The following is a 24,936-nucleotide window of genomic DNA, read 5'->3' on the forward strand; positions in this document are numbered from 1 at the left end:
GCTGGTTTTTGTTTTTTGTTTTTTTTTATCAGTCAAGGGCATTGTCTCTTTAACTAAAATAAAGGAATATCATAGACAACAGAGATTCCAGTTAAAATAAATAAATATCAGCATATGTTTCTGTTTACTCATGTGAGAAATGCCTAATATGTAAAATGAAATGAACACACATGTTTCTACAGTAAAAGCATAGAGACCTAAACTCCTTAAGCACACTTGACAAAACCTCACCAGAAAATTCTTCAAAGTGTCTCTTAGGTGACACAGAAATTTTTCTCCATTGATTTAGATATTTTTATTGACCTTTTGTTCTTCAAAATCTCTCCCAAAACGGAGTAAGATTTTTGACTTTGTAAACAACACAATTTCAAGCATATTTACTGCTGTCCTTGGAGGCACCTCATGTCCTCTGCTCCTCACGTACACTGGGGCTACCATAGGTGTTAGCATGGAGTGCTCCTGTTTCCCCCTTTAAAGCAGACTCAGCAGGCTCCTGGTGCTCCTGAGCCCTGGATCTCACAGCATGGGCTGCATAGTTAAGGCTGGTATTTTCACTCCAATGCCAGTAACCTGAGAAAGGATTATAGACCAATCCTGCCACAGTTTCAACTGACAGACCATCTGAAAAAAAAAAAGAGAGAGAGAGAGAGAGAGAGAGAAATCAAATAACTTGGACTCAATAAACATTTACCATTCAAACCACAAGAATACCAGTCACTCTTCATATTAACATAAAGTAACCAACTTAATGAACAACAAGGCTTTGCAGTCATGCTTGATCATACTTAATTGCAAGTGAGAATGCACACTCCAAAGCAGAGGACTGGGTCCAAGCCCAGCTCTGACTACTGTCTGCGGTCCCCTTCTGAGGCTCACGGAGAACATGGGTTCTAGAGCAGTGGAATCAGAGAGGATCTGTCTAAAGTAGCTCAGTGCTTAGGATTCTCCTAAGTTAGCTGTCACTTGAGGTTATCTGTCAACAAGAAATTGTCTCCATTTTGGGCTTGTATTCTCTTTCATTTGTTGAGACAGGGCCTCACCTTGTTTAGGACTGGCTTTATTTTATTTTATTTTATTTTTATTAATTTATTTATTTATTCACTTTACATTGGGTAGCAGCTCCCCTCCCTCCTCGCCTCCCAACCCCACCCTCACAAATCCCTCCCCCCATTACCCTCTTGGGTACCACCCCACCCTGGGACATCAAAATTTGGCTTTATTTTATAGCCCAGGCTAGCCTTAAATACCCAGTCCTCCTGGAACAGTCTTTTAAGTGCCGTGATTACAAGCATGCATCACTATGCTCAGCCCCAACAAGATTCTTTAAAGTCTCTTTTTTTCTATTCCATTGTCAACAAAGATACAGGCATCTCTAAAAGCCACCACAATGCTCTGAACTGACAAAATTTTAAGGAAAATATTTTGCTGATGCACTGTTGTCAACAAAATCATGGGAAATGGTGTCTACCCAACAAGACCAAAATGTCAAGTGAGTGAACTAAGAAACATCCCTTAACAGATTTCAATAAACAAACCATTTACTGTGTCGAAGCATGGTAAGACACTGTGCAGAGGATTACAACAAGCTTATGGGCCAGGAAAGAGTGAAGACATGTGAAAATTACATGCAACCATACTTAGAGCATACATGATGGCAGGTGTAAATACATAATCCTAGGCAGATTCCTGGGTTCAAACACCAACTCTGACATCTGCTGTGGTGAGTCTACGTCACTTATGTAGGTTCCAGGAATACATAAGAAATGATATGGAAGTTAAAGTACATCTGAGTATAGAAGAGTCAGGAAAAATCCTAAGATACATTGAGATAAGCAGGGCTCACCTGGAGCAACTGAGCGTGTGGAATCTACCCTGACATAGTTAAGACATAGTTAAAGAAAGGAAACTAGGGCTGGAGAGATGGCTCAGTGGTTAAGAGCACTGACTGCTCTTCCAGAGGTCCTGAGTTCAATTCCCAGCAAGCACATGGTGGCTCACAACCACCTGTAATGGGATCAGATGTCCTCTTCTGTGTGTTTCTGAAGACTGGTACAGTGTACTCATGTACATAAAATAAATAAATAAATAAATAAATAAATAAATAAATAAATATTTAAAAAGAAAGGAAACTAACATCTGAAAAACAGGAAAATAGTAACCTGTTTAAATAAATGCTAGATTATGCAATTAATAATTATACATGCATGACAGGTTCAGATAGGCCTCAACAACTGGAAAACAATTTTAATACTTACTTGGTTCCAAGATACTCTCTAGCTTTTCAGGTGAAACAAACTTTTCCCACGTATGAGTGCCTTTTGGAACAATGCCTGCAATTTGCTCTGCAAAAACAATTCCCAAGGCATAGGACAGCTGTGTTTTGTTCACTGTAGTAATGAATAAAGAGCCGCCAGGCTAAAGGGAAGAAATGTATACACAGGTAAAACAGTGGACGTGAAGTATCAACGCTAGGAGTAATGTTAGGTACAGGCTTGTTTCTACACTCTCCTGCTTTCTGAATGAATAAAGTGCATTTAAGATACATAAGTAGCTATGAAACATAATTACCAAAATAGCATTTTTCTCTCTTGGGAAAATCTGTTATTGCAGGCAATCTAATACAGATCACAGTCACTAAATCTATACATCAAGCATAGCTTTCAACTCAAATTTTTCTTATTGCTACTTATATATATGTGTGTGTGTGTGTGTGTGTGTGTGTATGTATATATATTCTTTTGTAGGTATTAAATACTTTATCTGGGTTGATATTTATATTCTCTTTTCTTTTGTTGATAGATTTTTTTTGCATGTATTTTCCCTCTTTTCTTTCTTTTGTAAAATTATTATCATTATTTTGGTTTTCAACACAAAAGTTTCACTGTGTAGTCCTGGCTGGACTCACTCTGTAGACCAGGGAGCCTCAAACTCAAAGAGATCAGCCTCTGCCTCCTGAGCACTGGGATTAAAGGTGTGCCCATCACCGTTCAGCTAAGACAATATAGTCTTTTTTTTTTTTTTTTTTTTTTTTTTTGGTTTTTCGAGACAGGGTTTCTCTGTATAGCCCTGGCTGTCCTGGAACTCACTTTGTAGACCAGGCTGGCCTCGAACTCAGAAATCCGCCTGCCTCTGCCTCCCCAGTACTGGGATTAAAGGCGACAACATATTCTTACTAGTGTTTTCCCACCTCCCAGATCCTCCACACCTCCCTTCCATTCTGGATCCACACCCTTTCTGTCTCTTGTTAAAAAACAAAAAGGCATCTTGGGAGTAAAAATAAAATAAAATAATAAAAAACAAATAGTCAGAATATGTCAATAGCCAACCAAGAAAAAGAGCCTAAAAAAAAAAGCACAAGAAACACATATAGACACAGAAAAACATATGTTTGCACATACAGGAATCCCACAAAACCCAAACCTGGAACCCATAACATAGATGCAAAGGACTTGTAATGTTAAAATAAAAGATACCATGAGACAAAGAACCTCCAAAGACGCCATTGTCTATTTTTTGTGTTGGTCAGCTACTGAGGGGCATGGGGCCTACTCCTAAGAGTGGTTTGGAAAGGAAGAAAGAGAGGAAGGAAGGAAGGGAGGGAGGGAGGGAGGGAAGAGAGAGAGAGAGCAAGAGCGGAGTGGATTGTTTCCTCAGTGATACTGCCTTGGAGAAAACTAATTTTTCATTTGTAAGTGGCGGTCAGTTGGAGATAGCTCCGGGGTGAGAATGGGAGTGTGTGTCCACTCCTTTCAGCTCTAGGATTCCATCTGTGCAGACCTCTGCAGGCCCTGTGCTCGCTGCCAGTCTTGTTGAATCTTCCATATTTTCCTTGAGATGCTAAGCCAAATGTGCTTAGAACAGCCAGCATTCACCTCTATGTCCTGTGCTAAGGAGCATTACCAACAAGTAACCTCTGACAAAGATAGATATTCATAAGGTTTTGCATTTTTTGTTTTGATTTATGTAAAGATTGTGAAGAAATCAAGATAAACTCTTAGATGAAAGCAAATCACTTATATGAGTATTTAGTCTGCCTGTGTAATGATAATATTTATATTTCCTATGTTTATTCTCAAAACAGCAAGGAAGATAATATCCCTCCTTCTTTTACCCAGTCTCATTAGCCTAATGAGAATAAAATGTCACTTCAAAATCACCCCCCCTCCATATGTGTGTGTGTGTGTGTATTGATTGCAACAGATTGGTAGATAGATAGATAGATAGATAGATAGATAGATAGATAGATAGATAGATAGATAGATACTGTGTGTATATAGTAGGGAAAGATTTTTTTTTTTTTTTTTTTTTTTGGTTTTTCGAGACAGAGTTTCTCTGTATAGCCCTGGCTGTCCTGGAACTCACTCTGTAGACCAGGTTGGCCTCAAACTCAGAAACCCGCCTGCCTCTGCCTCCCGAGTGCTGGGATTAAAGGCATGCGCCACCATGCCCGGCGAAAGATGTATTTTTAAATACCATTCTATATCCAAACTAACAAAGAATACCAAAATATTAGTGTATACATATCTCTACATGTTGTGATTCCTCTCTGTAAACTTTAGTACTTTAAATCTTACTAACAATCATTTATGAGTGTCCAGTCTGTGTTTGGTAATATCACACTTCATGGTGATCATGGTAAGCAATTATTTTTAAACATTTGGTCTCCATTAAAACAAAATTAAAGTTTACAGTATCAGCATTCCTCATATGTGTCAACGAACCTCCATTCCAGCATTTATATTAATATAAATACAAAAACTACTAAAGATTTTACTTGGAAAGTAGGAAATGAACCTAATAAAATTTTATTTATGATAAAACTCTTCAAAACTGTTAGAGATTTGGGCCAGTGAAATGGCTCTGAGGGTAGAGGTACCTGACAGAAAGCCTGATGCTCTGATTCCATCCCTAGGACGTACATGATAGGAGAGAATTAAGCCCCTCAAGCAGTCCTCTACCTCAGCGCATGATCTATGGCATGAGCACCCCACACGCAGGCACCTACATACACACACACTAAATTGAAATGTAATAAAAAGGTATAAAAATGTCAAAAATAGAAGGTGACTAAGGAGACATAGCAATTCCATACAATGCATAAGTCTAGGTTGGATACATAATGGAAAAATAAAATGAGTGGAGAAACTGCTGAGCCTTAGCATGCTCTCCGTGCAATTACTAAGGCAATGGCACTACTCACAGCTAGTCTTTAGATAGGTACCAGGGATTATCCATGGGAAAAGGACACTGAAGAGGCAACTGAGGGGCTTGGGGCACAGAACTGGAGTTAGTAAGTATTTTCAGGGAATACAGTGAAGGGTGGGCATCTGAGAGGAAGTGTCCCTTTCAACCTGGGGCACTAAGTACCTCATGTGACACATCTTAGTTTCCACCCATATGTGAGCTGTTAATATAAAGGAAAAACAGGAGAATGCAAAGTCATTCTGCATTTGCAACTCTTCTGTAAATCTACAATTCATTTAATAGAAAGCTTTCTGACTTTCAGCCAGTGAAGCAGCTAGGCTAACTGCAGATCTTTACCTCTCCTTCTGTTCCTCCAAATCCAATCCCCTCAAGCTCACATGCCCCACCCCCACTCTGCAGCAGACCACTTGCTTCTGTCTCCCTTCCCTCCTATGCCCATCTCCAGTGGATCGCACAGATGTCCCCTGATCTGCAATTCTAGCAGGCAGCCTCTGTTCAGCCAGCAGAGCAGGTAGGCCCCCTGCAGATCTCCACCTCTCCCTCCATCCTTCCAAGTCTCCTTTCCCAGCTCTGTAGCATACAGAGCTACTGTGGTCTCAGCTCACTATCTACCTCAATCCTAGGGACAAAGCACATCTTGGGAATCATCCTGCTTCCCTCCCTCCTGTGGACCCCATACACTGACACACACACTCCTAGCTCATTCCCATGTCTATGTGTCAGCTTCTAATACTTAGGAACAACCTATCAGGATCCCAGAAGAATTTCCTACCAGGCAACACACAGCCACCACACTTGCATAAGAACCAGAGAGGAAACAAACCAAGGAACAAAACACCCACCCAACTAACACAAGAACAGATATCAGCACCTAGAATCACAACCTTCCAACTCCACATACGTAGATGCTAGTGTAAAAACACAACCAATAACATCCAGGACAATACGTCTCTGCTAGGGCCAGCAACCCTAATATTATAACTGAAGCACAAGAAAAGACCTTAGACTAGCCTGTATGGATATAACAGAGGACCATGAAGAGAAAATAAATACATCCCTTAGCACAATCTATGATGACACAAACATTGAAAGGAAGTGAATACAACAATTCAAAACCTGAAATTGGAATTAGAAAAAAAAATCCCAAATGGAGGGAAAAATGTAAATGACAAATTTAGGAACTCAAACAGGAACCACAGAGGCAAGCCTCACCAACACAATACAAGAAATGGAAGAGAGAATCTCATGCATTGAAGACACAATAGAAGAAATGTCTATCTACAAAACCAGTTCTACAGACGCTAGAAGGAAAATACAAATTTAAAGAGATTAACCACATCCAAGAAAACACAATTTATAGATAATCCCAGGCTAGCAAATCAAAAGAAGGGAAACACACACATGTACAGGCACACACACACACACACATGCACGCACACACACACACACACACAGACTGCCACCACCACGACAATAACAGGAGTCAACACACTGTTCATTGATATCTCTCAATATCAATGGTCTCAATGCCCCAATAAGACAGACTAATAGAACAGACTAATAGATCCATCCTTAGGCTGCATCTAAGAAACACACCTTAACATCAAAGTTAAATATATTTTAAGCAAATGGAATTAAAGGAAGCTATTATTAACATTTAATATTAAAATTATAATATAAAAGTTTATATATAAACAACTATATATGTGTAAAATATAAATATTAAATGTTAATATTTAACAATATAGACTTTGAACCAAAACTAAGAGAAGAGATAGGGAAGGATACTACATATTAATCAAAGGAAAAACCTACCAAGAGGTCTTAGAAATTCTTAATATCTACTCACCAAACACAAAGGCACCCATGTTTGTTAAGGAACCACTACTACAGCTTAAATCACATATTGACCCTCACACACTAATAGTGGGAGACTTCAATACTCTACTCTCACTAATAGGCAGATTATTGAGACAAAATCTAAACAGAGAAATGCCAGAGTTAATTGGCATTACAAACCAAATGAACCTAACAGATATTTACAGAACATTTCATCCAAACACAAAAGAATATCCCTTCTTCTCAGCACCTCATAAAACTTTCTCCAAAACTGACCACATACTCAGACACAAATCAAGTCTCAACAGATAGAAGAAAACTGAAATAACATTCAGCATCCTATTTGCCCATCATGGATTAAATCTGGCTATCAACAACAGAAACAACAGAAAATTGAAAAACTCATGGAACTGAACAACCTACTACTAAATGAAAAACGAGTAAAGACAGATGTTAAAAAGAAATTAAGCTGGGTTGTGGTGATGCTTGTATTTAATTCTAGCACTAAAAACCGGGGGGAGGGGTGAAAGGGAGAGGGGGAGGGGGAGGGGGAGGGGGGAGGGGGAGGGGGAGAGAGGAAAATGGGAAGAGATTGAAGATGAGGACATAAAAGCAGTTCTAAGAGCCTACATAAAAAATTGGTGAGATAGTATACTAACAAGTTCAACACCCCTGAAAGCTCTAGAACAGAAAAAGAGATCGCATCCAAAAGGAGTTGTATCCGTTTTCATTCAGTTCCAGAAAGCCTTCAATTTCTTTCTTACTACCTGTCTTTACCCATTTCTCATTCAGTTGTGGGTTGCTCAGTTACCATGAGTTTGTAAATGTTCTCTTGATAGCTCATGATGGTAAGCATGAAGACTTGGGGGGAATCCTCATTCATTGCTGGCAGGAGTGCAAACTTGTACAGCCGCCATGGAAATCAGTGTGGCAGTCAGTTCCTCAGAAAGATGGGAGTCTATCTACCTCAAGATCAGCTATACCAAAAGGATGCTTCATCCTATCAGAGAGACACTTCCTTAACCATGCTCACTGCTATTCTATTGATAATAACAAGAAATTGGAAACAACCTAGATGTCATGCAACAGGAAAATCAATAAAGAAAATGTGGTACATTTACACACTAGAATGTTATTCACCTGTTAAAAAGAATGAGATCATAAAATTTTCAGGTCAATGGAAAATGGATAGAAAAATTATCCCGAGGAGGTATCTCAGATGCAGAAAGATAAATGTATAGATATTAGCTCTATGTTCTCATTAAGTCTATGATAAGCAAGCTACAATCCTTAGCAACACAGAGGTTAATACAGTAAGGGACTAGCGGGGACACATAGATCTCACTAGGAAAGGGAAACCGAATAGACAGATATGGATGGAAGTGGGGGCTAGAAGAAGGACCAGTAGGTAACAGGGAGAGGGGGACAAAGGAAAGAACACAGGGAGAGACAGTTAAAATTAGGGGCAATCTGGAGGATAAAATAGAGATAGAATACAGTAGAAACTTCCTAAAATAAATACACACATGAAAGCAATCTAAATAAAATCACCAAATAACGGGGGGAAAGTCAGGGCCCTAAATGGACATCTTTTGTTGATTTGTTGGCCAAAGAGGTCCCATGAGACTCCCAAAACAACCCAGGCTGTTGCCAAGACTATAGGTTGCTCTTCACAAACTGACAGCAAGCAACAGCCACCCAACCTATAGTCTTGGCAACAGCCTGGAGAGGTCTAACTGGGGCAATATAAAGCCTTCTTCCCTATGAACTAGTGTTTCTGATAGAGGAAGGTACTTCGCATGAAAAAAAGAGAAATGCAAATACCAAACTAAGGAGCCACAATGCTTTGTTCTACATGGTGTCCTGCATGCAACACATACCAGGGCAATGGTAGCACAAAGTCTGGAGGAGGAACCAACCAATATCTGATTTGACTTAAGACCGTCTCCACAAGATGGAACCCATATACAACACTACTTAGGCAGCCAAAGACCTGAGTCTAGATATCCCAGGGCCCTAGGATAAAACCAAAACCACAAGGAAAAAAACCAAACATAGCAATGAAATGACTCCTAATGATACTGTGCTTGCTATACTCACAGATCATCAGTGTCTCATTCAGCCATGATCAGAGAAGCTTCCTCCTGCAGCAGATGGGAACAAACACAGAGACCCACAGCCAGACACTGTACAGAAAATGAGAGACTCAGCCCTAAATGTAATGTCTCCATCAAATCCTTTCCCTCAGAAAGCCTGAGGAAGAGGAGACGGGAAGAGTATAAGATTCAGAGGCGATAGAGGACATCAAAAGCAAATGGAGACAGCAGAGCCTCACAGGTCTGCATCAGGCACTCTGTGCATATTTTATGGCTTCCAGTTAGTGTTTTTATGGGATTATTGCATGCGCAAACAAGTATGTTTCTGATTCTTATGTCTTCTCTTGGGCGCTTTTCCTTTTGTTTGTTTGTTTTGTCCAAGGCTGACGTGTTAGTTTTTTGTTTTATCATATCATATCATATCATATCATATCATATCATATCATATCATATCATATCTAATACCATGTCATATAATAATTGTCCCTTAGAAGCCTGTTTGTTTTCAGTAAGAGACAGGGAATGGGTCCGGAAGGGATGAGAGGTGGGGAGGAAATGGGAAGAGTAGAGGGAGGGAAACCATAATCAGGATATAGTACGCAAGAAAAAAAAAACTATTTTCAATAAATGAAAATAAAATAAAATGAAATAAAACTTTCTTTAAAATATATGAGCAGGGGCTAGAGGGACAACTCTATTTAAGAGCACTGGCTGCTCTTCCAGAGACCCCAGGTTTGAAGTCCAGTACCCACATAGTGGCTCATAACCATATTTAACTACAATTCCAGGGGATCCGACACCCTCTCCTGGCCTCTGAGGACAATGCAAACATGGTAAAAGGACATACATGAAAGTAAACACACAGAGATAATACAAAATAAAGGAAGGCAAATTTTAAAGAAATAAACATGGACCAAGGTTAGAGAGGCAATTCAGTGGTTAAGAGTGCATTTTGCTCTTACAGAGGACCCAAGTTTACTTCCCAATGCCTACACTGGGAAGTCTAGAACTTCCTGTAACTCCAGATCCACGAGGATCGAGGTTCAGGTAGTTCTAACTTCTGCAGGGACCAGCACTCACATACGCATACCCATAAGCATAATTTTACAATCTTTAAAAATATTTCTAGGTCATAGATCACTGCAGCGTTAAGGCCTCATCAGACTTTGGAAAGACCTGCTATGGAAGGGGCAAAAGTCCTCTCCGGCAGAGTCAGCAGGCCCTAATCATTCTTTGTCAGTCTTTCTCTCCTGTCTTACTTGCTGAACTGCTAAAAGTACCCCAGCACAATACATCGCTATGGAGCCACACTTTAGGAGCAGACAGGAAGCCAACTCTTACTTTCAGTACTTGATAGCAGCACTGTATGAACATCTCCAGGTTGCTCACATGCTCTACAACTTCAGAAGCCACAACAGCATCAAAACACTCTGCGCTCTCACCCACAGTCTCCTCCAGGGAACACACTTTGTACTGTATTCTCTTATCCAGGACTGGATCAAAGGATTTATGGTGCTGTGCTATCTTAATGTTTTCAGCCACAGGATCAATTCCAACAACTGAAGCTCCCAGTCTCCCTAGAGGCTAATGGCATAAAAACTGTTATGCTCAAGAAGAAAAGAGAACAGTTGTTAACAAATACAAATTTTATCCAAATTGGTTATCGTACCAAGTAGTCAGCCCTAAAAACATATACATTCAAGCAACACAAAACAGAATCAACAGAACCATCAGGTTGTATTCATATATTCATTCTAATACATATATATAACAATAATAATTTTTTAAAAGAGTCCAAAGATTTGATATGGGAGACATGGGGAGGATTGAAGGGAGAGGGAAGAGAAGGAGGGGAGAGAAATGATGTCAATATAGTATTCATTCATGAAATTTTTAAAAATTAATTTAATTAAAATTTTCTGTAAGTCAAAACTGCTATCCCATGTTTCAAAGAGCAGCATATAAAATGCTAAAATTATAACTGAAAATATCTATCAAAGATTAAAATTATGATGCAAAAGATCCTGTGCTAATAAAGATTAGAAAATACAGTTGTAAGGGATAGATCTCCCTCCCAGGGCTAATAAGCACACATCTGAGTACTCCAGAGCACCAAAAAGAACGAATCCCAACAAGTAACAAAGTTCTTGCAGGCTTCCATATATATTAAAAAAACAAACTAATCCTGTATTTAATCTCATAGAAACTGCCTAATTTCTTGGGATAGAGGAGATCAAACAAAGCTATTTGAATGGCCTATGCCCATTTACTATGAAAAACAAAACCTAAAAGCTTCAGTAGAGTTTCACGAAAATTTTTTTTTTTAATTTTGAAAACAGAACTTTTACAATAATATTAAAATTAGTACTATCCACTAAGAATATTATTTGCTAAAAGGATAAATGAAGCAGAAACCCACTTCTCATTTTTTAACCCCAAATAACAAAATTTTGGTCAAAACACATTAAATGCATGCATAAAATTCTTAAGCTATTAGAAGAATGAGTTGAAATTCATTTGAAATGCATTGTTTCTATAAACATGCTGATGCGATCTACTTAATTATTGTTTGAATGATGTAAGAATTTAGTTACTCTTACTAGCACTATTAGGTACATTAAAAAATTCTCATGTGCATAAAAAATGGACAAGGCTCTCTAAGGACTTACTTCAGTTAATAACCCACCGCCACAGCCAACGTCAAGAATCTTCATCCCAGATAAAGGCTTCCCTGGATGGTGACTAGCACTTGTTTTCAAAAGATTGTCTCTTTAAAAACAAAATTCAAAATATATAAAAACAGACAGCTACATTTATCAACAATATATACAGTCTTCAAGGAAATATTCACCTTAATTTAACTTGTTTATTTCACTGTCTTAATTGAGCCAGGGGCTCGCTATAAGGCTTAGACGTACTTTGAGCTCCCAATCTCCCTTGCTTCAGACACCTGAGTTCGGGAATCACAGGAGTGCTGCCACCATGCCTAGTTCACAGTCCTCATTTGAAATGAATCACTGAAGTTTTTTGAAACATATCTTTTATTTTACAGAATGAAATGATCTACTTAATTTGTACATTTTCAATAATCAAAGTTCTGAGATAATCCAACATTAATGCTCTAATACTAATCTAAAGAAAAAAATTAGCCGGGTGTGGTGGCACACGCCTTTAATCCCAGCACTTGGGAGGCAGAGGCAGGCAGATTTCTGAGTTCAAGGCCAGCCTGGTCTACAGTATGAGTTCCAAGACAGCCAAGGCTACACAGAAAAACCCTGTCTCAAAAAACCAAAAACAGAAACAAAAAAAAATTTAAGCCTAGTAGTCAAATGAACCTAATTTTACTCAAATACCTTTTCAGTCAAACTGTTTAAATACAAGTGATGAAAATTTAAAGCCTCTGTTGAGTATGCTTTCAGAAGTTTCTAAGGTAAGTTCATGCATTATTTACAGATAAAAAAAGCAGATAAGAGTCCCACATGTATTTATTCGTCTAAACTGTGGGCTTTCTCATGTATGACTATGCACACTTACACCAAAGTCAAGTAAACGTATTCTGCAATAATCACAGTAATGCTTTAACACACACACAAACATATTGGCACCTACATAATCCGTTACATAATTCATGGTATAGAATTGTAAATCAAGCTTTAAATTGGACACAAATTTAATTATACATCTACTAAAATAAACATATATATAATGAGCATCTTAGTCTCTTAAAACAATACAGACATTAGCTAAGTAGATCACTTCAGGATTTCATAGGAAATGATCTGTTTCCAATGAAGTCCAATCTATTCTTCAAACAGTCATAAAAGGATGCTATTATTTTCAAACCATATTTTTTTTCTTCTGATGGCTTATAGTTATAACAAAAGCAAAATCCAAGCATGTACTCAGAGTTTGCATCATACTAGATGATCTGTTTTTTGGTTTTTGGGGTTTTTTTTGTTTGGTTGGTTGGTTGGTTGGGGTTTTTTTGGTTTTTTTGTTTGTTTGTTCGTTTTTTCGAGACAGGGTTTCTCTGTATAGCCCTGGCTGTCCTGGAGCTTACTTTGTAGTCCAGGCTGGCCTCAAACTCAGAAATCCACCTGCCTCTGCCTCCCGAGTGCTGGGATTGAAGGTGTGTGCCACCATCGCCCGGCTTAGATGATCTGTTTTATGTGATATATAAATAAATAAGAGCTGGAGAGATAGCTTAGTGGTTAAGAGCACTGACTACTTTGCCAGAGGACCTGGGTTCAATTCCCAGCAGCCACAAAGCAGCACACAACTGTCTGTAACTCCAGATCCTAACACCCTCATACAAACACACATGCAGGAAAACACCATTGCACATAGAAAGTAAATAAGTACGTAAGCAAATAAAGATGCTACAGCTGTTTGCCCACAGTTCTCACACTTAGTAATGCTGGAATCTCCCAGAAGACTTGCTGAAATGCAAGCTGCATCACTGGCAAGCCCTCTCAACTCCTACCTTTCTTTACCTCCCATTGAAACACATGGTTCCCATTTCACTTATCCAAGTGGGTTGCAAAGGCTGGTACTAGAGACCCATCAATGTAAGCTCTCAAAGAGTCTGGTGAGCCAATCTGTCTTTGCAATGACTCCTTTATCAGAATCGCCTAAAGGTCACCGTCACCAAGGCCACCACAGGTCAGCAGCTATAGAACGACCTTCAAGACACAGCACGTTAGTTCCATTTCATCAGGATTGAATTCTAACTGACCTAATAGGGTCAAAAATGTTTTCAGTTAAGTTGTAAAAGCAACGTGGGATTTTAGTATTGTTTCTCTAAGTTTATGGCTCTAAAGATTTTTTATTTTAATTTTTTTATTTTAAATTATGCTTTAAATTTAAATTATGCTTCCAGGGTGCCCTTGGAAGCCAAGTGAGGATGTCAGACCCCCTGGAGCTGGAGTGTCTGTAAGCTGCCTGATGTGGGTGATGGGAACCAAACCCTATTTGAGCAGCAAGAGGTCTTAACTACTGAACCACCTCTCCACCCTAAAGCTGATACTTTTAAATCATGATGAGAAATATTTCTAATTTCCAAAGCAACCCTAAAATGTAAAATTTTGAATGTAAATAAAGCAAAAGGGAAGTGAATGCAAATTAGCAAAGGATGCACTTTTAAGACTTAAAGGGAGTTTCTGGACTGTTACCTAATGAATGGCACCCGTAGGTCATTCATAGAGTGAAGAGGCGCAAACTTTCCGTACTCATCCCACCACGTGTGAGCCAGGGCCTGGAAGTTTTTGACCTCCCTGCTGTCAACTGTTGTTTGTGAAGTACTGTATAATCTCTTCCAAGGGGTCCTAAGGGATGAAAACAAAGAACCAAGCATTATCGTTGTTCTAAAAATGGTCTCTTCACAGCAATAGAACACTAGTAATAAGGGTTACTAAGGGAAACAAGGAACTCTCCAGGGTGGAAGGAGGCTGGTGAACCTGAAAGAAATGTGTCTAATTTTCATTAAAAATAATAATTGTCTCTGAACGTAAATAAATACCATTCATGGCTAATGTACTATATTTCCCTTCTAACTTTTAGGTGACCTTGAAGCTTTCCAACCCTAAAAATTATTACAAAATAATTATTTAAAATTATTTAAACACGTAAAAGCAACTTAAATTAGACCACATGAGCTTTAACATACTGGCAAAGGTTATTAAACAAAATGAAATCTAAACTGCTGTTACACAAAATATATAAATCTCTACTAGAATAATTGACAGACTCACCTGTAAGTTTTTACTCTGCTCAAACAGGAGAGAGTCATCCTGTAGGATCTAAAGCACATGGTCCTGTGTTCACCGAGTTCCCATGGCTTAATCTGTAGATTCCTAGTGAGCTGTGTCCCTGAGTAAACTGAAAACAAAGGTTAAAAGCAGAGAGGAGCATATGAGTCCTGCTAACAACACAGTTGAAGAATTTTTATATGATACTCTCATGGTGTATTACAAATGATAAGCAAAGGAGTTTCTTTGGGATAACAAAGGCATTAATTTGGAATTTAATTAAAAAATAAAATAAAGGTTTTACTTTTTTCCATCTAAAAATTAAAATTATCAAAATTAAGTAGTGAATATGTAAAATCTGTCACTCTATGTGAGTGTGTGAGTGTGAGTGTGTGTGTGTGTGCAAGTGCCTGTGGAGGCCAGAAAAGAATGCTAGATCCCCTGGAGCTGGAGCTACAGGCACTTTCAAGCCATCTGATATGGGTCCTGGGAACTAAACTAGTCCTCTCCAAAACCAGCAAATGCTCTTACTCAATGAGCCATCTCTCCAGCTTGTACAACTAATTTTTACATCTGCACTAGGTTGCATTTAAAAAAGATTGTAAAATATATTCAAAATAGAAACTATTTCATCTTTTACATAAAATTATTAGTTTCTAGGTTGTCAAAACTAGTTTAGATTCTTAAGATATGCTTTTGACAGATGAACAAAAGTCATTGTGTGTGTGTGTGTGCTATTGGTAGATGGGCAGACAACCAGACATATAATTATATCCTAAAATAAAAATGTATAGTCTCTATGTCCAAATTTACATAGACTACTTAGTAGGTTATTCAAATTATTGTACAATTAATATTTAGATAAAGTATCCTAGAGACGAAAATGACATTAATCATGACAAAAGGAGAATCCACTAAGAGCAATCCTAAATGTATATTACTAAACAGCGCATTTTCAAAACAAATAAAGCAAATGTGACAGAACTAAAATGAGAAAAAGCAAACCCACAGCTATAGTGGAAGGCCAACACTCCTCAATAAGTGGAACAAGTACCAGAAAAAAAAAATCAGCAAGGATTCAAACTGAACATTGTCAAGCAATACAGATAAATGAATTTGTGAAACACTTCACCCAAACTGCAACAGAATCTATGTTCTCTCAAGCAGTCATCGACTATTCAAAGAGGCAGGCCGAATAATTATTGTTTAGCCTCTAAAGGAACTAAATTCATAGATCCAAGTCTTCTAAAACTGAGCAGGTTCAGATAGTTCCACTAGAGAATCTCTGCAAGAGCAGCAAGTGTTCTTAACTACTGAGCCCTCTCTTCAACTCCAAAGGAATCTTAGGTCTGAGCAAAGCTCCTGGAAGAACCAACAAACAATGCATCCAGTCTCTCCTGGAGAACACAGCAGGGGCTGACAGTGAGTCCTGGCAGAATGGCACCCTAGTCATCCATCCCAGCACACAGTGAATTCTGACAGAATGGTAGACCACCTACCCCAGCACTTAGGACACTGAGAGGAGACTGCAAGCTGGTGCTCAGCCTCTGCTGCACAGCGACCCTATCTTGTCTTGTTTCATTTTGTTTTTCTTGTCTTATTGAGGTTTGTATTTGTTTTGATTTTTATTATTTATTTATTTGAGAGAGAGAAAGAATATGAAGTAGTGAGGTGGGGGCGATATCAGCAGTTGGGGGAAGGGAATATGGTCAAATATATGAAAAAAATTAAGGAGAGAGAGAGAAACAATAAAGGAAGACAAGCCCTAAGAACAATGCAGGATACTTCACAAATAATTTTACAAAGCTAGAAGCACTCTAAAAACCAAAGATGTTTACAGATAAATTTGTCTAAAGAGAAAACTTACAAATCTCAATGAATACTAGCAAATAAAATCATATTATATACAAAAGTACAGTCACACAATCATAGTGGCTGAGGCAGATGAAGCAGTTTACACCTATCTATTATGAACACTCAACAAATGCAAGGAAACTTATTTCACAAAGCATCTATTTTTATTGTTCTATAGTCCTAGAGGTTGCATTTAACTTAAATGATAAAAGAAAAAGGTGGTACCCACATCAGGAGCAAGATCTTAGCCATGGTAATAAGACGAGAAAAGAAAGCAAAGCACATACATGATGGAAAGAAAGTTAGGTGCTCCTATTGTTTATGTACAGCACCCCAAGGAATCTTACGTTTAGTTTTTAGTATTTATTTATGTTTGTCTTATGCATGTGAGTGTTTTACCTGTATGTAAGTGTACTCTCTGTATATGGTATATATGGAGACCAGAAGAAAATGTCCGATACCCTGGAACTGGAGTTCAGACATGGTGAGCGGCTATGGGTTTTGGGAACTGAAACCAGGTCCTTAGCAAGAGTGACAGTACCCTTAACTGCTGAGATTGCTTTAGCCCCCAAGGAGCTCTCACATTGAAATTAAAACTCTTGAAATTAAAAATTTGAGCTCAACAACCTGAAATAATACTAGGAAAAAAAATAGCAAATTATAACTTCAGAAAATCAAGATAGCTTAGCAGGTAAAGATGTTTGCTCTCAAGCCTGCTGACCTGATTCCATCCTTGGAACCCATATGGTGGAAAGAATGAATTCCCACAGGTGTCCTCTGACCTTGACAAGTCTGCTGTGGTGTGCACTAACCCCACCCCTACATACACAAAATAGAACGTGAAAAATAAAAAACAAACCCACTGACATTCATACAAGCAACCCAATTGTCCTCAGTAGGTCTCACACAGAGAAAGAGCTAACAGTAGATAGGGGCTTGTTGAAAAGAAAGGATTCTTCAGGAATGGAAGGAGATTACACAGGAGTAAGTATGATCATGGTATGTGCATGCATGTGTGTGTATGATAAGTGTGTGTGTGTGTAATTGTAAAAGAATAAAACAGATGTTCAATATTAATAAAAACTAGGATTGAAACAAATGAAAGCCATAGGGAGAAACACACACCTATCAAAATGTCTAAAATTTAAAAATACTGATATCACCAAATGTAGAGCAGGAATGAAGCAACTGTCTCTTTTATATAAATATTAGATGGATGGATAGGTAGAGAGATAGCATAAGTGTATAGCCACTCTGGTAGCAGCTCCCAACAAAGTAAAGAAACATACACTTAACATTTAAAGCAGGTAAGTAAGAGGCAGAAAGTCCCACCCTCACTCAGGCTGGCAGCCTCAAATCCCGCTGCAGTGAGGTGGTGACTCCCCTGAGGCACAGTTCAGCGGCACCAAAGCAAAATCCCAATTTGTCACCCTATATCACTCAGAGGACAGCAGCTAGGTGCTATCTTGAGAAAAACTATTGGTAAAAACAGAGCCACCCCAAAAGCCTTATCATGGAATAGCCACCATCTGAGGAACCCCAATTTAGCCTGCCATAGCTCCTGGATAAAGGATGGCCCAGAGGCAGCTATAAGAAGCAGAAGGACCAAATGAGCCAAAAGGTCAAGGGGGCAGAAGGCTAGTTCAGTGTGGGAAGTGCATAAGGCAAGCTAGCCCCCACTCTTGGGTCAGAACCAGATTTCAAACCTGGACTTTGATAGGTCTGGTACTGAAGTCAATGAGTAGATAGAATGTTGAGATGCCTCTCAGTCCTCTGCTCAAGTCCACAAACTCTGAAGTTCTAGCAGGACACACCACACCCACAATGATATCCTTCCAGCAGGGTGCTTAATACTCACTCAGGAGGCCTTGAAGCAGGGCAACAAGTTCTCTGCTTGTATTCATCCCAGTGCTGCGGTCACCTCCCAACTCACTTGGGAGATAGCCCTCAACTAAAACAACTGCCCTATGTTGTGCTTGCTATCTGGGGATGTTCTACCTGGGGAGTGTGAGATCTGTCCTGCCTACACAATGCTAAGCTAATTGTTGCAAGCAGAGGCTTTGGCACACAAAGAAGGAAAACACCTATTATGAAGATTACTCTGACACCCACTGGATACTACCATTTAGCAGCAGAATAACTGAAAGACAAGCTCTCAACGGGCCTCCTCCTCTATGCTCAGGACTAGGAGCCTCCAATGTTTGAGGAACTAGAAGAAATCTCTCTCCTCTCTCCTCTCTTCTTCTCTTTCTTTTTCTTTCTCTTCCCCTCCCCTCCCCTCCCCTCCCTTCTCCTCCCCTCTTCTCTCTCCCTCCCCCCTCTATGTGCATACAGATACACACACACACACACACACTCTTGGGAGTTGGTTCTCTTTCCACATGTGGGTTCCAGAAACCTACACTGATCAGGCTTGGCTTGTCAGATCTGGTATCCAGAGCCATCTTACTGTACCTCAATCATCTTGTTCTTCTATTTATTTGTTCACATGTATGTTTTGCCTGTTTGCCTGTTTGAATGTATGAACATCACTTTGGTCTGGTCCCCACAGAAGTCAGAAGAGGATATTGGACTCCTGAAACTACAGTTACAAATGGTTGTAAGACAGCATGTGGGTTCTGAGACCCAAACCCAGGCCCTCTACAAAAGCAACAAGTGCTATTAGCCAGTGAGCCATCTCTCTAGCCTTCTTTTTATTCTCCATGTGTATTTGTCATTTCATTCCATCTGTCTAATTTGTTTTATGCCTTTTTCTCTCCAATGAGGGACAGACATTTTTCTTATCCTTTGTTTCTTTATTACCATTTTCTATACTGAGTATTTTGACTTTACCTTCTGATATGTAAAACTTGTGGAGACACAAATGGTGTCTACTGAGCCCAGATAGGGAAACAATGGCATTCCACCAAAGCCTACTATTTTTGTATAGAAATAGCAGAGCAGTAAAGCAGTGACTCCACAAAAGACCCCTGGTCCATAATATGGCCTTTATCCAGGCAACTCTAGGACACTTCTTTCCTCCTTAGCAAGGGGTACAGTGGGGACATGCTTGTCTTCCATATCTTCTTGTAATGCTTTAGTGAACCGGTAGTCAAGTTTTAAAGCTTTCCAAAACTCCCAAGCACAGCATCAGTCTTTCTCCTTAGGAACTCCAGCCGACGCAAAGCCTGCCACATTCACTTTCAGGGAACTGGCACAGGACCGGTTCACTGAACGTGAGTACTGAGCTGCCTTTCTCTTTCCTTCATCTGCGTGTTTCAGCATTTTACAAACATGACTTAGATGCCAGACTAGTTCCCTCAGGGCTGCCAAGGCCTATCCTACCAGATCAGGCTAGATCCCTCAGGGCTGCCAAGGCCTATCCTACCAGATCAGGCTAGATCCCTCAGGGCTGCCAACGCCTGTCCTACTTTGTAGGGCTCACAGGACTCAGCAGAGCCACTAAACCCCTATTGAGTCAACTTCTTTCTAAACTTCCCTGTGGACATAGTTCTGTGTGGCCTGAAGAACTGGATATCAGTACACTTCTCTTCTTCTAACTTCCCCAGTAATGCATGTCCTTCCTATACTGTCTTCTGTTTCCTGATCTTCATGGAGATCTTAACAAGTATTCCAGACGGTTTGTAATAAGTCTGTCTACCAGGAACTGACTTTTCTCATTCTGCCTCAGGCTATGTAGCCTTTGTCTAAAGAGAGGGTGAATACTTTTAGTTTCTTTGCCTCTACAGCACTCACACTAACCCCACACATCCTCATGCTGCTGTTATGACTGTGGCAGGGTCTTTCACTGCTTGTTTAAAAGTCTTTTTCCAGAGCTGGGTATGGTGGCACATGCCTTTAATCCCAGTACTAGACAGACAGAGGGAAATAAATCTCTGTGAGTATAAGATCACTCTGGCCTACATAGTGAGTTCCAGGATACCCAAAACTACATAGTGAGACTATGACTTGAACAAACAAACAAATGAACAAAATATTTTCCAAGCCAAGCAGTTGAGAGCAGAATATTCACTTGTATGGTCTCCTGCATCCAGCCATTCCTAAGAATGCTCTATCTGCATGCTCTATCATGGGCTTTTGTGTCTTTCTCTTATTAAAGACTGGAATCAAGGGCTATCTTAGACCACCTTTATCCTAATCTCTCTTACTATGTGACTCTTTCCAGGTGTTCCAGCTTTTGAGATCTTTAGCACATATCTTGCCAACTGTGAAAAACAACGTGCCAACACCTTCAGCCCTCTTCTTTTATCCACTTTCCTTTCCAAATCTGCAACTGATTCAGAGGCTAGACACAGCATGTTTGAGGGTTTGTTTGCTTGGTTTTTAAAAGAAAATTGTAATTCCTCCCTTACTCCCACGAGTTCTTTCTGGAAGATACCTGAGCCTCATATGCATGTTGTATTGCCCCAAACAAAGGCCAAAGCCATAACTGCTTAAGATCACAACCTATATATCCCACTTCAGGGACTAGTAAACATTCTTTAACCCACCAGCTGTTTAGGGGCCTGTAGTGACAATTTGGGAATCTTGGTGTCTTTCAAAAAACCCCACAAAAATATGAATATAAGAATATGTTTGCGGGCTGGTGAGATGGCTCAGTGGGTAAGAGCACCCGACTGCTCTTCCGAAGGTCCAGAGTTCAAATCCCAGCAACCACATGGTGGCTCACAACCATCCGCAACGAGATCTGGCGCCCTCTTCTGGAATGTCTGAAGACAGCTACAGTGTACTTACATATAATAAATAAATAAATCTTTAAAAAAAAAAAAAGAATATGTTTGCATTTAAATCCCACGTGTGGAGATGTGGGACTATGATTTGCCTTAAGCTCTAGCAGAGGTATGGTTTTGCCAGAGGCAGAGAGTTTCTGTGATTGTGTAACATTTGGAATTCTGGGAACTTATCAGAGAGTATATAAATGCTAGGACCTGGGCCCCAAGAGGATGAGTTGGTGGTTGTTGGTCATTTATGAAGGTTGGTTGTGGTTTGTTAGTAGCTGCAGGCAAAGAAGAAACAAAAGAAATTAGGTTCAGCAATTTTCCTAATTCCTCTTTCCCCTCTAACCTTGTATCTCTCCTACCTAGTGTTAGGGTGTGGCCTCCCTTCCCCCAGCCTGGAACCTGCTTGCTCAAGGGTGGAGCTACCGGCTCATTCTTCCTGCCACGCCCACTGCTGGAACCTGCCTTTGCTGCCTGGAGGCACACACGTGTTCGTCCTGCTACTGGACCCTGAGTTACTTGGCGGGATATTGGGTTCCCTCCCCCTTCCTTTATAACTGAGTGTCTGGAAATAGTAAAATTGAGCTTTGATCAGGATGTTGTCTTAGCTCCATTGTTTCTTCCGCCCCATCTAGATTCCTCTCTTTTCAGTTCGAACTGCCATTCTCAGTTGAACCGTTAGTGTTGTGGACTGCGGGCAGGCCGCAACAGTTGGCGCCAGAACTGGGACCTGAAGAATGGCAGAGGGATGCTAAGAGAAACGACTGCTGTGTGGAGCTCCACAAGAAAGGAAAGGATCTTCGTATCGGAGGAGCATCGGAGCAACGGACAGGTACACATGCTAGCGCTAGCCTAAAATTTCAGTTTTGTAAAGTGTTGCTGAGGATGCGGTAGGATACGAATCAAGTTTGAATCAGTGCTGACCCAACACTGTTTCTGCTTGGGGTCAGTAGTTCGTTAATCGGAACTAGATACGGAGACAGGCGGTGTGCCGCAGCTTTTTAGAAAGCTGCTTAGGTGGAAGAAGGAAGGGTTCAAAGTCATGGATCTTTTAGATAAGATAGATAGCTGTTGTCCATGGTTCAAAGAAGAAGAAACGATAGATTGTGGAACCTGGGAGAAAGTTGGTGAGGCCCTGAATATCGCTCAGACAGATAATTTTACCCTAGGTCTCTGGGCGCTTGTAAATGATGCTATAAAAGATGCAACTTTTCCAGGGCTAAATCGCCCTCAGGCGGAGTTTGTGGTATCTCAGGAGGAGATACCTTCTCTGCCTATCAGAGAAGGCCTCCTCAGAAAAAGATCTTCTTAACTCAAAAATTGATTAATGTGATTCCTATCCTAAATAGTAAAATTTAAGATAAGATATAAAGCAATGCCTCTTTATTAAAGCGTTAAAGCTTGCTTTAATAGGTATTCATAGGTATTAATTGATATCCAAACTTCGTAATATGATAGTAATGCTTCTAATATTGATTTTAACAGTGATAAATTGTTTTAAACATAGGTTTTGTTTTCCCAAAGTTGTAGGTATTATCCTAACCTTGCACAAAAACTTAAAAATTATGGTTAAAACTGCCATTGTTCCATTGACTGCAGCTTGCAGTTTGATTGCAAATTTAAGATTAATGCTCAGATTAAAAAGTATTTTACCTTTGAGTCAATACAGGGCTCTGGGCAGTCCCAGAGCGGCTTGTGGCCCTTTCTTTTGTTTTGCAAACAATGCCTAAAAAAGTTTTTCCCTGTGTTCAAGAAAATTTCTTTTTAACAGTGTTACAGATCTATTCAGATGTTTAAAATAATGCTTAAATTCAAAGATTTTTGCTTTTAGTAAACTGGTAATCACTAGAAAATTTTGCCTCTACGTATGGCTAATATAGCTTTACATTATGTAAGAAAAATGTTTATTGTTTCTGCTTCTTTACAAGAAGCCAAAAGTTTTAATCTTTCAGTATATATTGTTTCCTAAGTGGAAAGTATTTTATTAACTAATGCTTCTCAAGGGAAGTTTACCTTAAATCCTTGCTTGTCATTTTTCCAGTTTAGACTAGCTTCTAGCCTTTTAACTTTATGGCAATAGTATATCAGAGACTGTATATTCAGACTTAGTAAAATTAGTCATTTAATAGAGTCATAATGATTTTTCACTCTTCTTCAGTGTGACCAGCCATTCTAACTCAATCTTAGACTGGTCTAATATTCAGTTCAATTATTAGAGATTCCTATATTCTAAATTACCTAGCAAAGTTAATTCAGAGCATATCCCCCAAGGTCACCAAAGGCTCATCTTGCCTTCACCTTATTTGTCCTAAACTTTTTGCAAACTGACATTAAAGGTCAGTCTGCAGCTGAACGCCACTGGCACCCAGTTACTTCTAATTTGAGATTAGCTTTAGTTTTACAATTTGCATCTAAATAAAGTACCTTGACTTCTCCAAACAGAAAATTTACATTGCTACACTCTCACTGTTTAGAATTCTTCCTTTTCTCAAGCAGGTCAATCTACATTTAACAGGTGGTACTGCTAATCTCCCTTCCAAGGACATCCCAGCATGTGGCTTTTCAGTCTAAGATAAGATTTAGATTTACCAGGAGAGCTAGGGAAGTAGAAATTTTATATATTTACAGAGATTAGTTCTTATTTTGATAGAGATGGGCTTAGTCCCTTAACTGGCCTCTGGCTTTTCACCCTTGCTGTTACTGCAAGGTGTCCTTAGTTCCTCAGGCTATTGGGAATAGCAGGTATGAAGAGGAAAGATTTTCAGCTCCTATTTTAACCAAAATTAATGGTGTTAATACTGACATAATTCTTGTCTAGGCCTTGCTAAATCTGAGGTTGACAAGTCTCATATAGAGACCGCGCATAACTCTGAACTGCGCTACTGATTCATAATCATATGAATACAGTATGGGTACCGCTTGGCGCAGGAGATTACTGCGGAGGGAAGGTCCAGCTTGACCGTTTCTGAGTTCCCTGTGCGACACACCTGATTTGAAAGAGGTTGGTATCTGACTCCAGCTAAAAACCAAAAATACTTAAGGCTCTGCCTCCCCTCCCCAAAAGATACCAAGAGCCACAGATGTGAGTTGTTATAATGCTCACGGGAGGAATCAGGTCAATGTCCACCCAAGTCAAGGTTAAAGGCCCACTTATCTATGGATGAAAAGAATCATTTGATCACCTCTGTTAAGCATTGCCTATTTAAACTAATTAATAGGGGGGAGAGAGGTTCGAGACCTTGCTGTCGTAAGGGCAGGCCCTTCACTGCCTCCCACCCAAATAAAAAAGTCAACTGGCCTTGTACTAAAGAGCTGGTCTTACCCTCTTCTCACTGTTTCCCCTGCCTGTCACCCAAAATTGCGGAGGATTATCAGCTCAGTGTTATTCTAAATTTGTTTAGTTAAACTCAGCCAGGGTTCCAACGCCCTACTTAAAATGCAAACAGGTAGCTACCTATTCAGCACTAATTAGCATTA

The 24,936-nt window shown here is 39.6% G+C and overlaps 1 protein-coding gene across 2 annotated transcripts in view; it reads right to left on the bottom strand.

Annotated features, from left to right (window-relative positions):
- Nucleotides 1–270: 270 nt before the first annotated feature.
- Coq3 (coenzyme Q3, methyltransferase) overlaps nucleotides 271–24,936 on the bottom strand; it is a 29,537-nt gene continuing 4,871 nt past the window's right edge. For both annotated transcript variants that reach the window (XM_021160533.3, XM_021160534.3), the window contains exons 2-7: nucleotides 14,891–15,017; nucleotides 14,312–14,464; nucleotides 11,810–11,909; nucleotides 10,482–10,724; nucleotides 2,256–2,415; nucleotides 271–621 (exon numbers count right to left, since the gene is read on the bottom strand). In XM_021160533.3, coding sequence (XP_021016192.1) covers nucleotides 401–621; nucleotides 2,256–2,415; nucleotides 10,482–10,724; nucleotides 11,810–11,909; nucleotides 14,312–14,464; nucleotides 14,891–15,017 — 1,004 coding nt within the window. In that variant the 3' untranslated portion in view covers nucleotides 271–400. The remainder of the gene's footprint in view (nucleotides 622–2,255; nucleotides 2,416–10,481; nucleotides 10,725–11,809; nucleotides 11,910–14,311; nucleotides 14,465–14,890; nucleotides 15,018–24,936) is intronic.

Source organism: Mus caroli, unplaced genomic scaffold (assembly GCF_978045245.1).
Source record: "Mus caroli unplaced genomic scaffold, Mus_caroli_1 scaffold_6, whole genome shotgun sequence".
Lineage (NCBI taxonomy): Eukaryota > Metazoa > Chordata > Mammalia > Rodentia > Muridae > Mus > Mus caroli.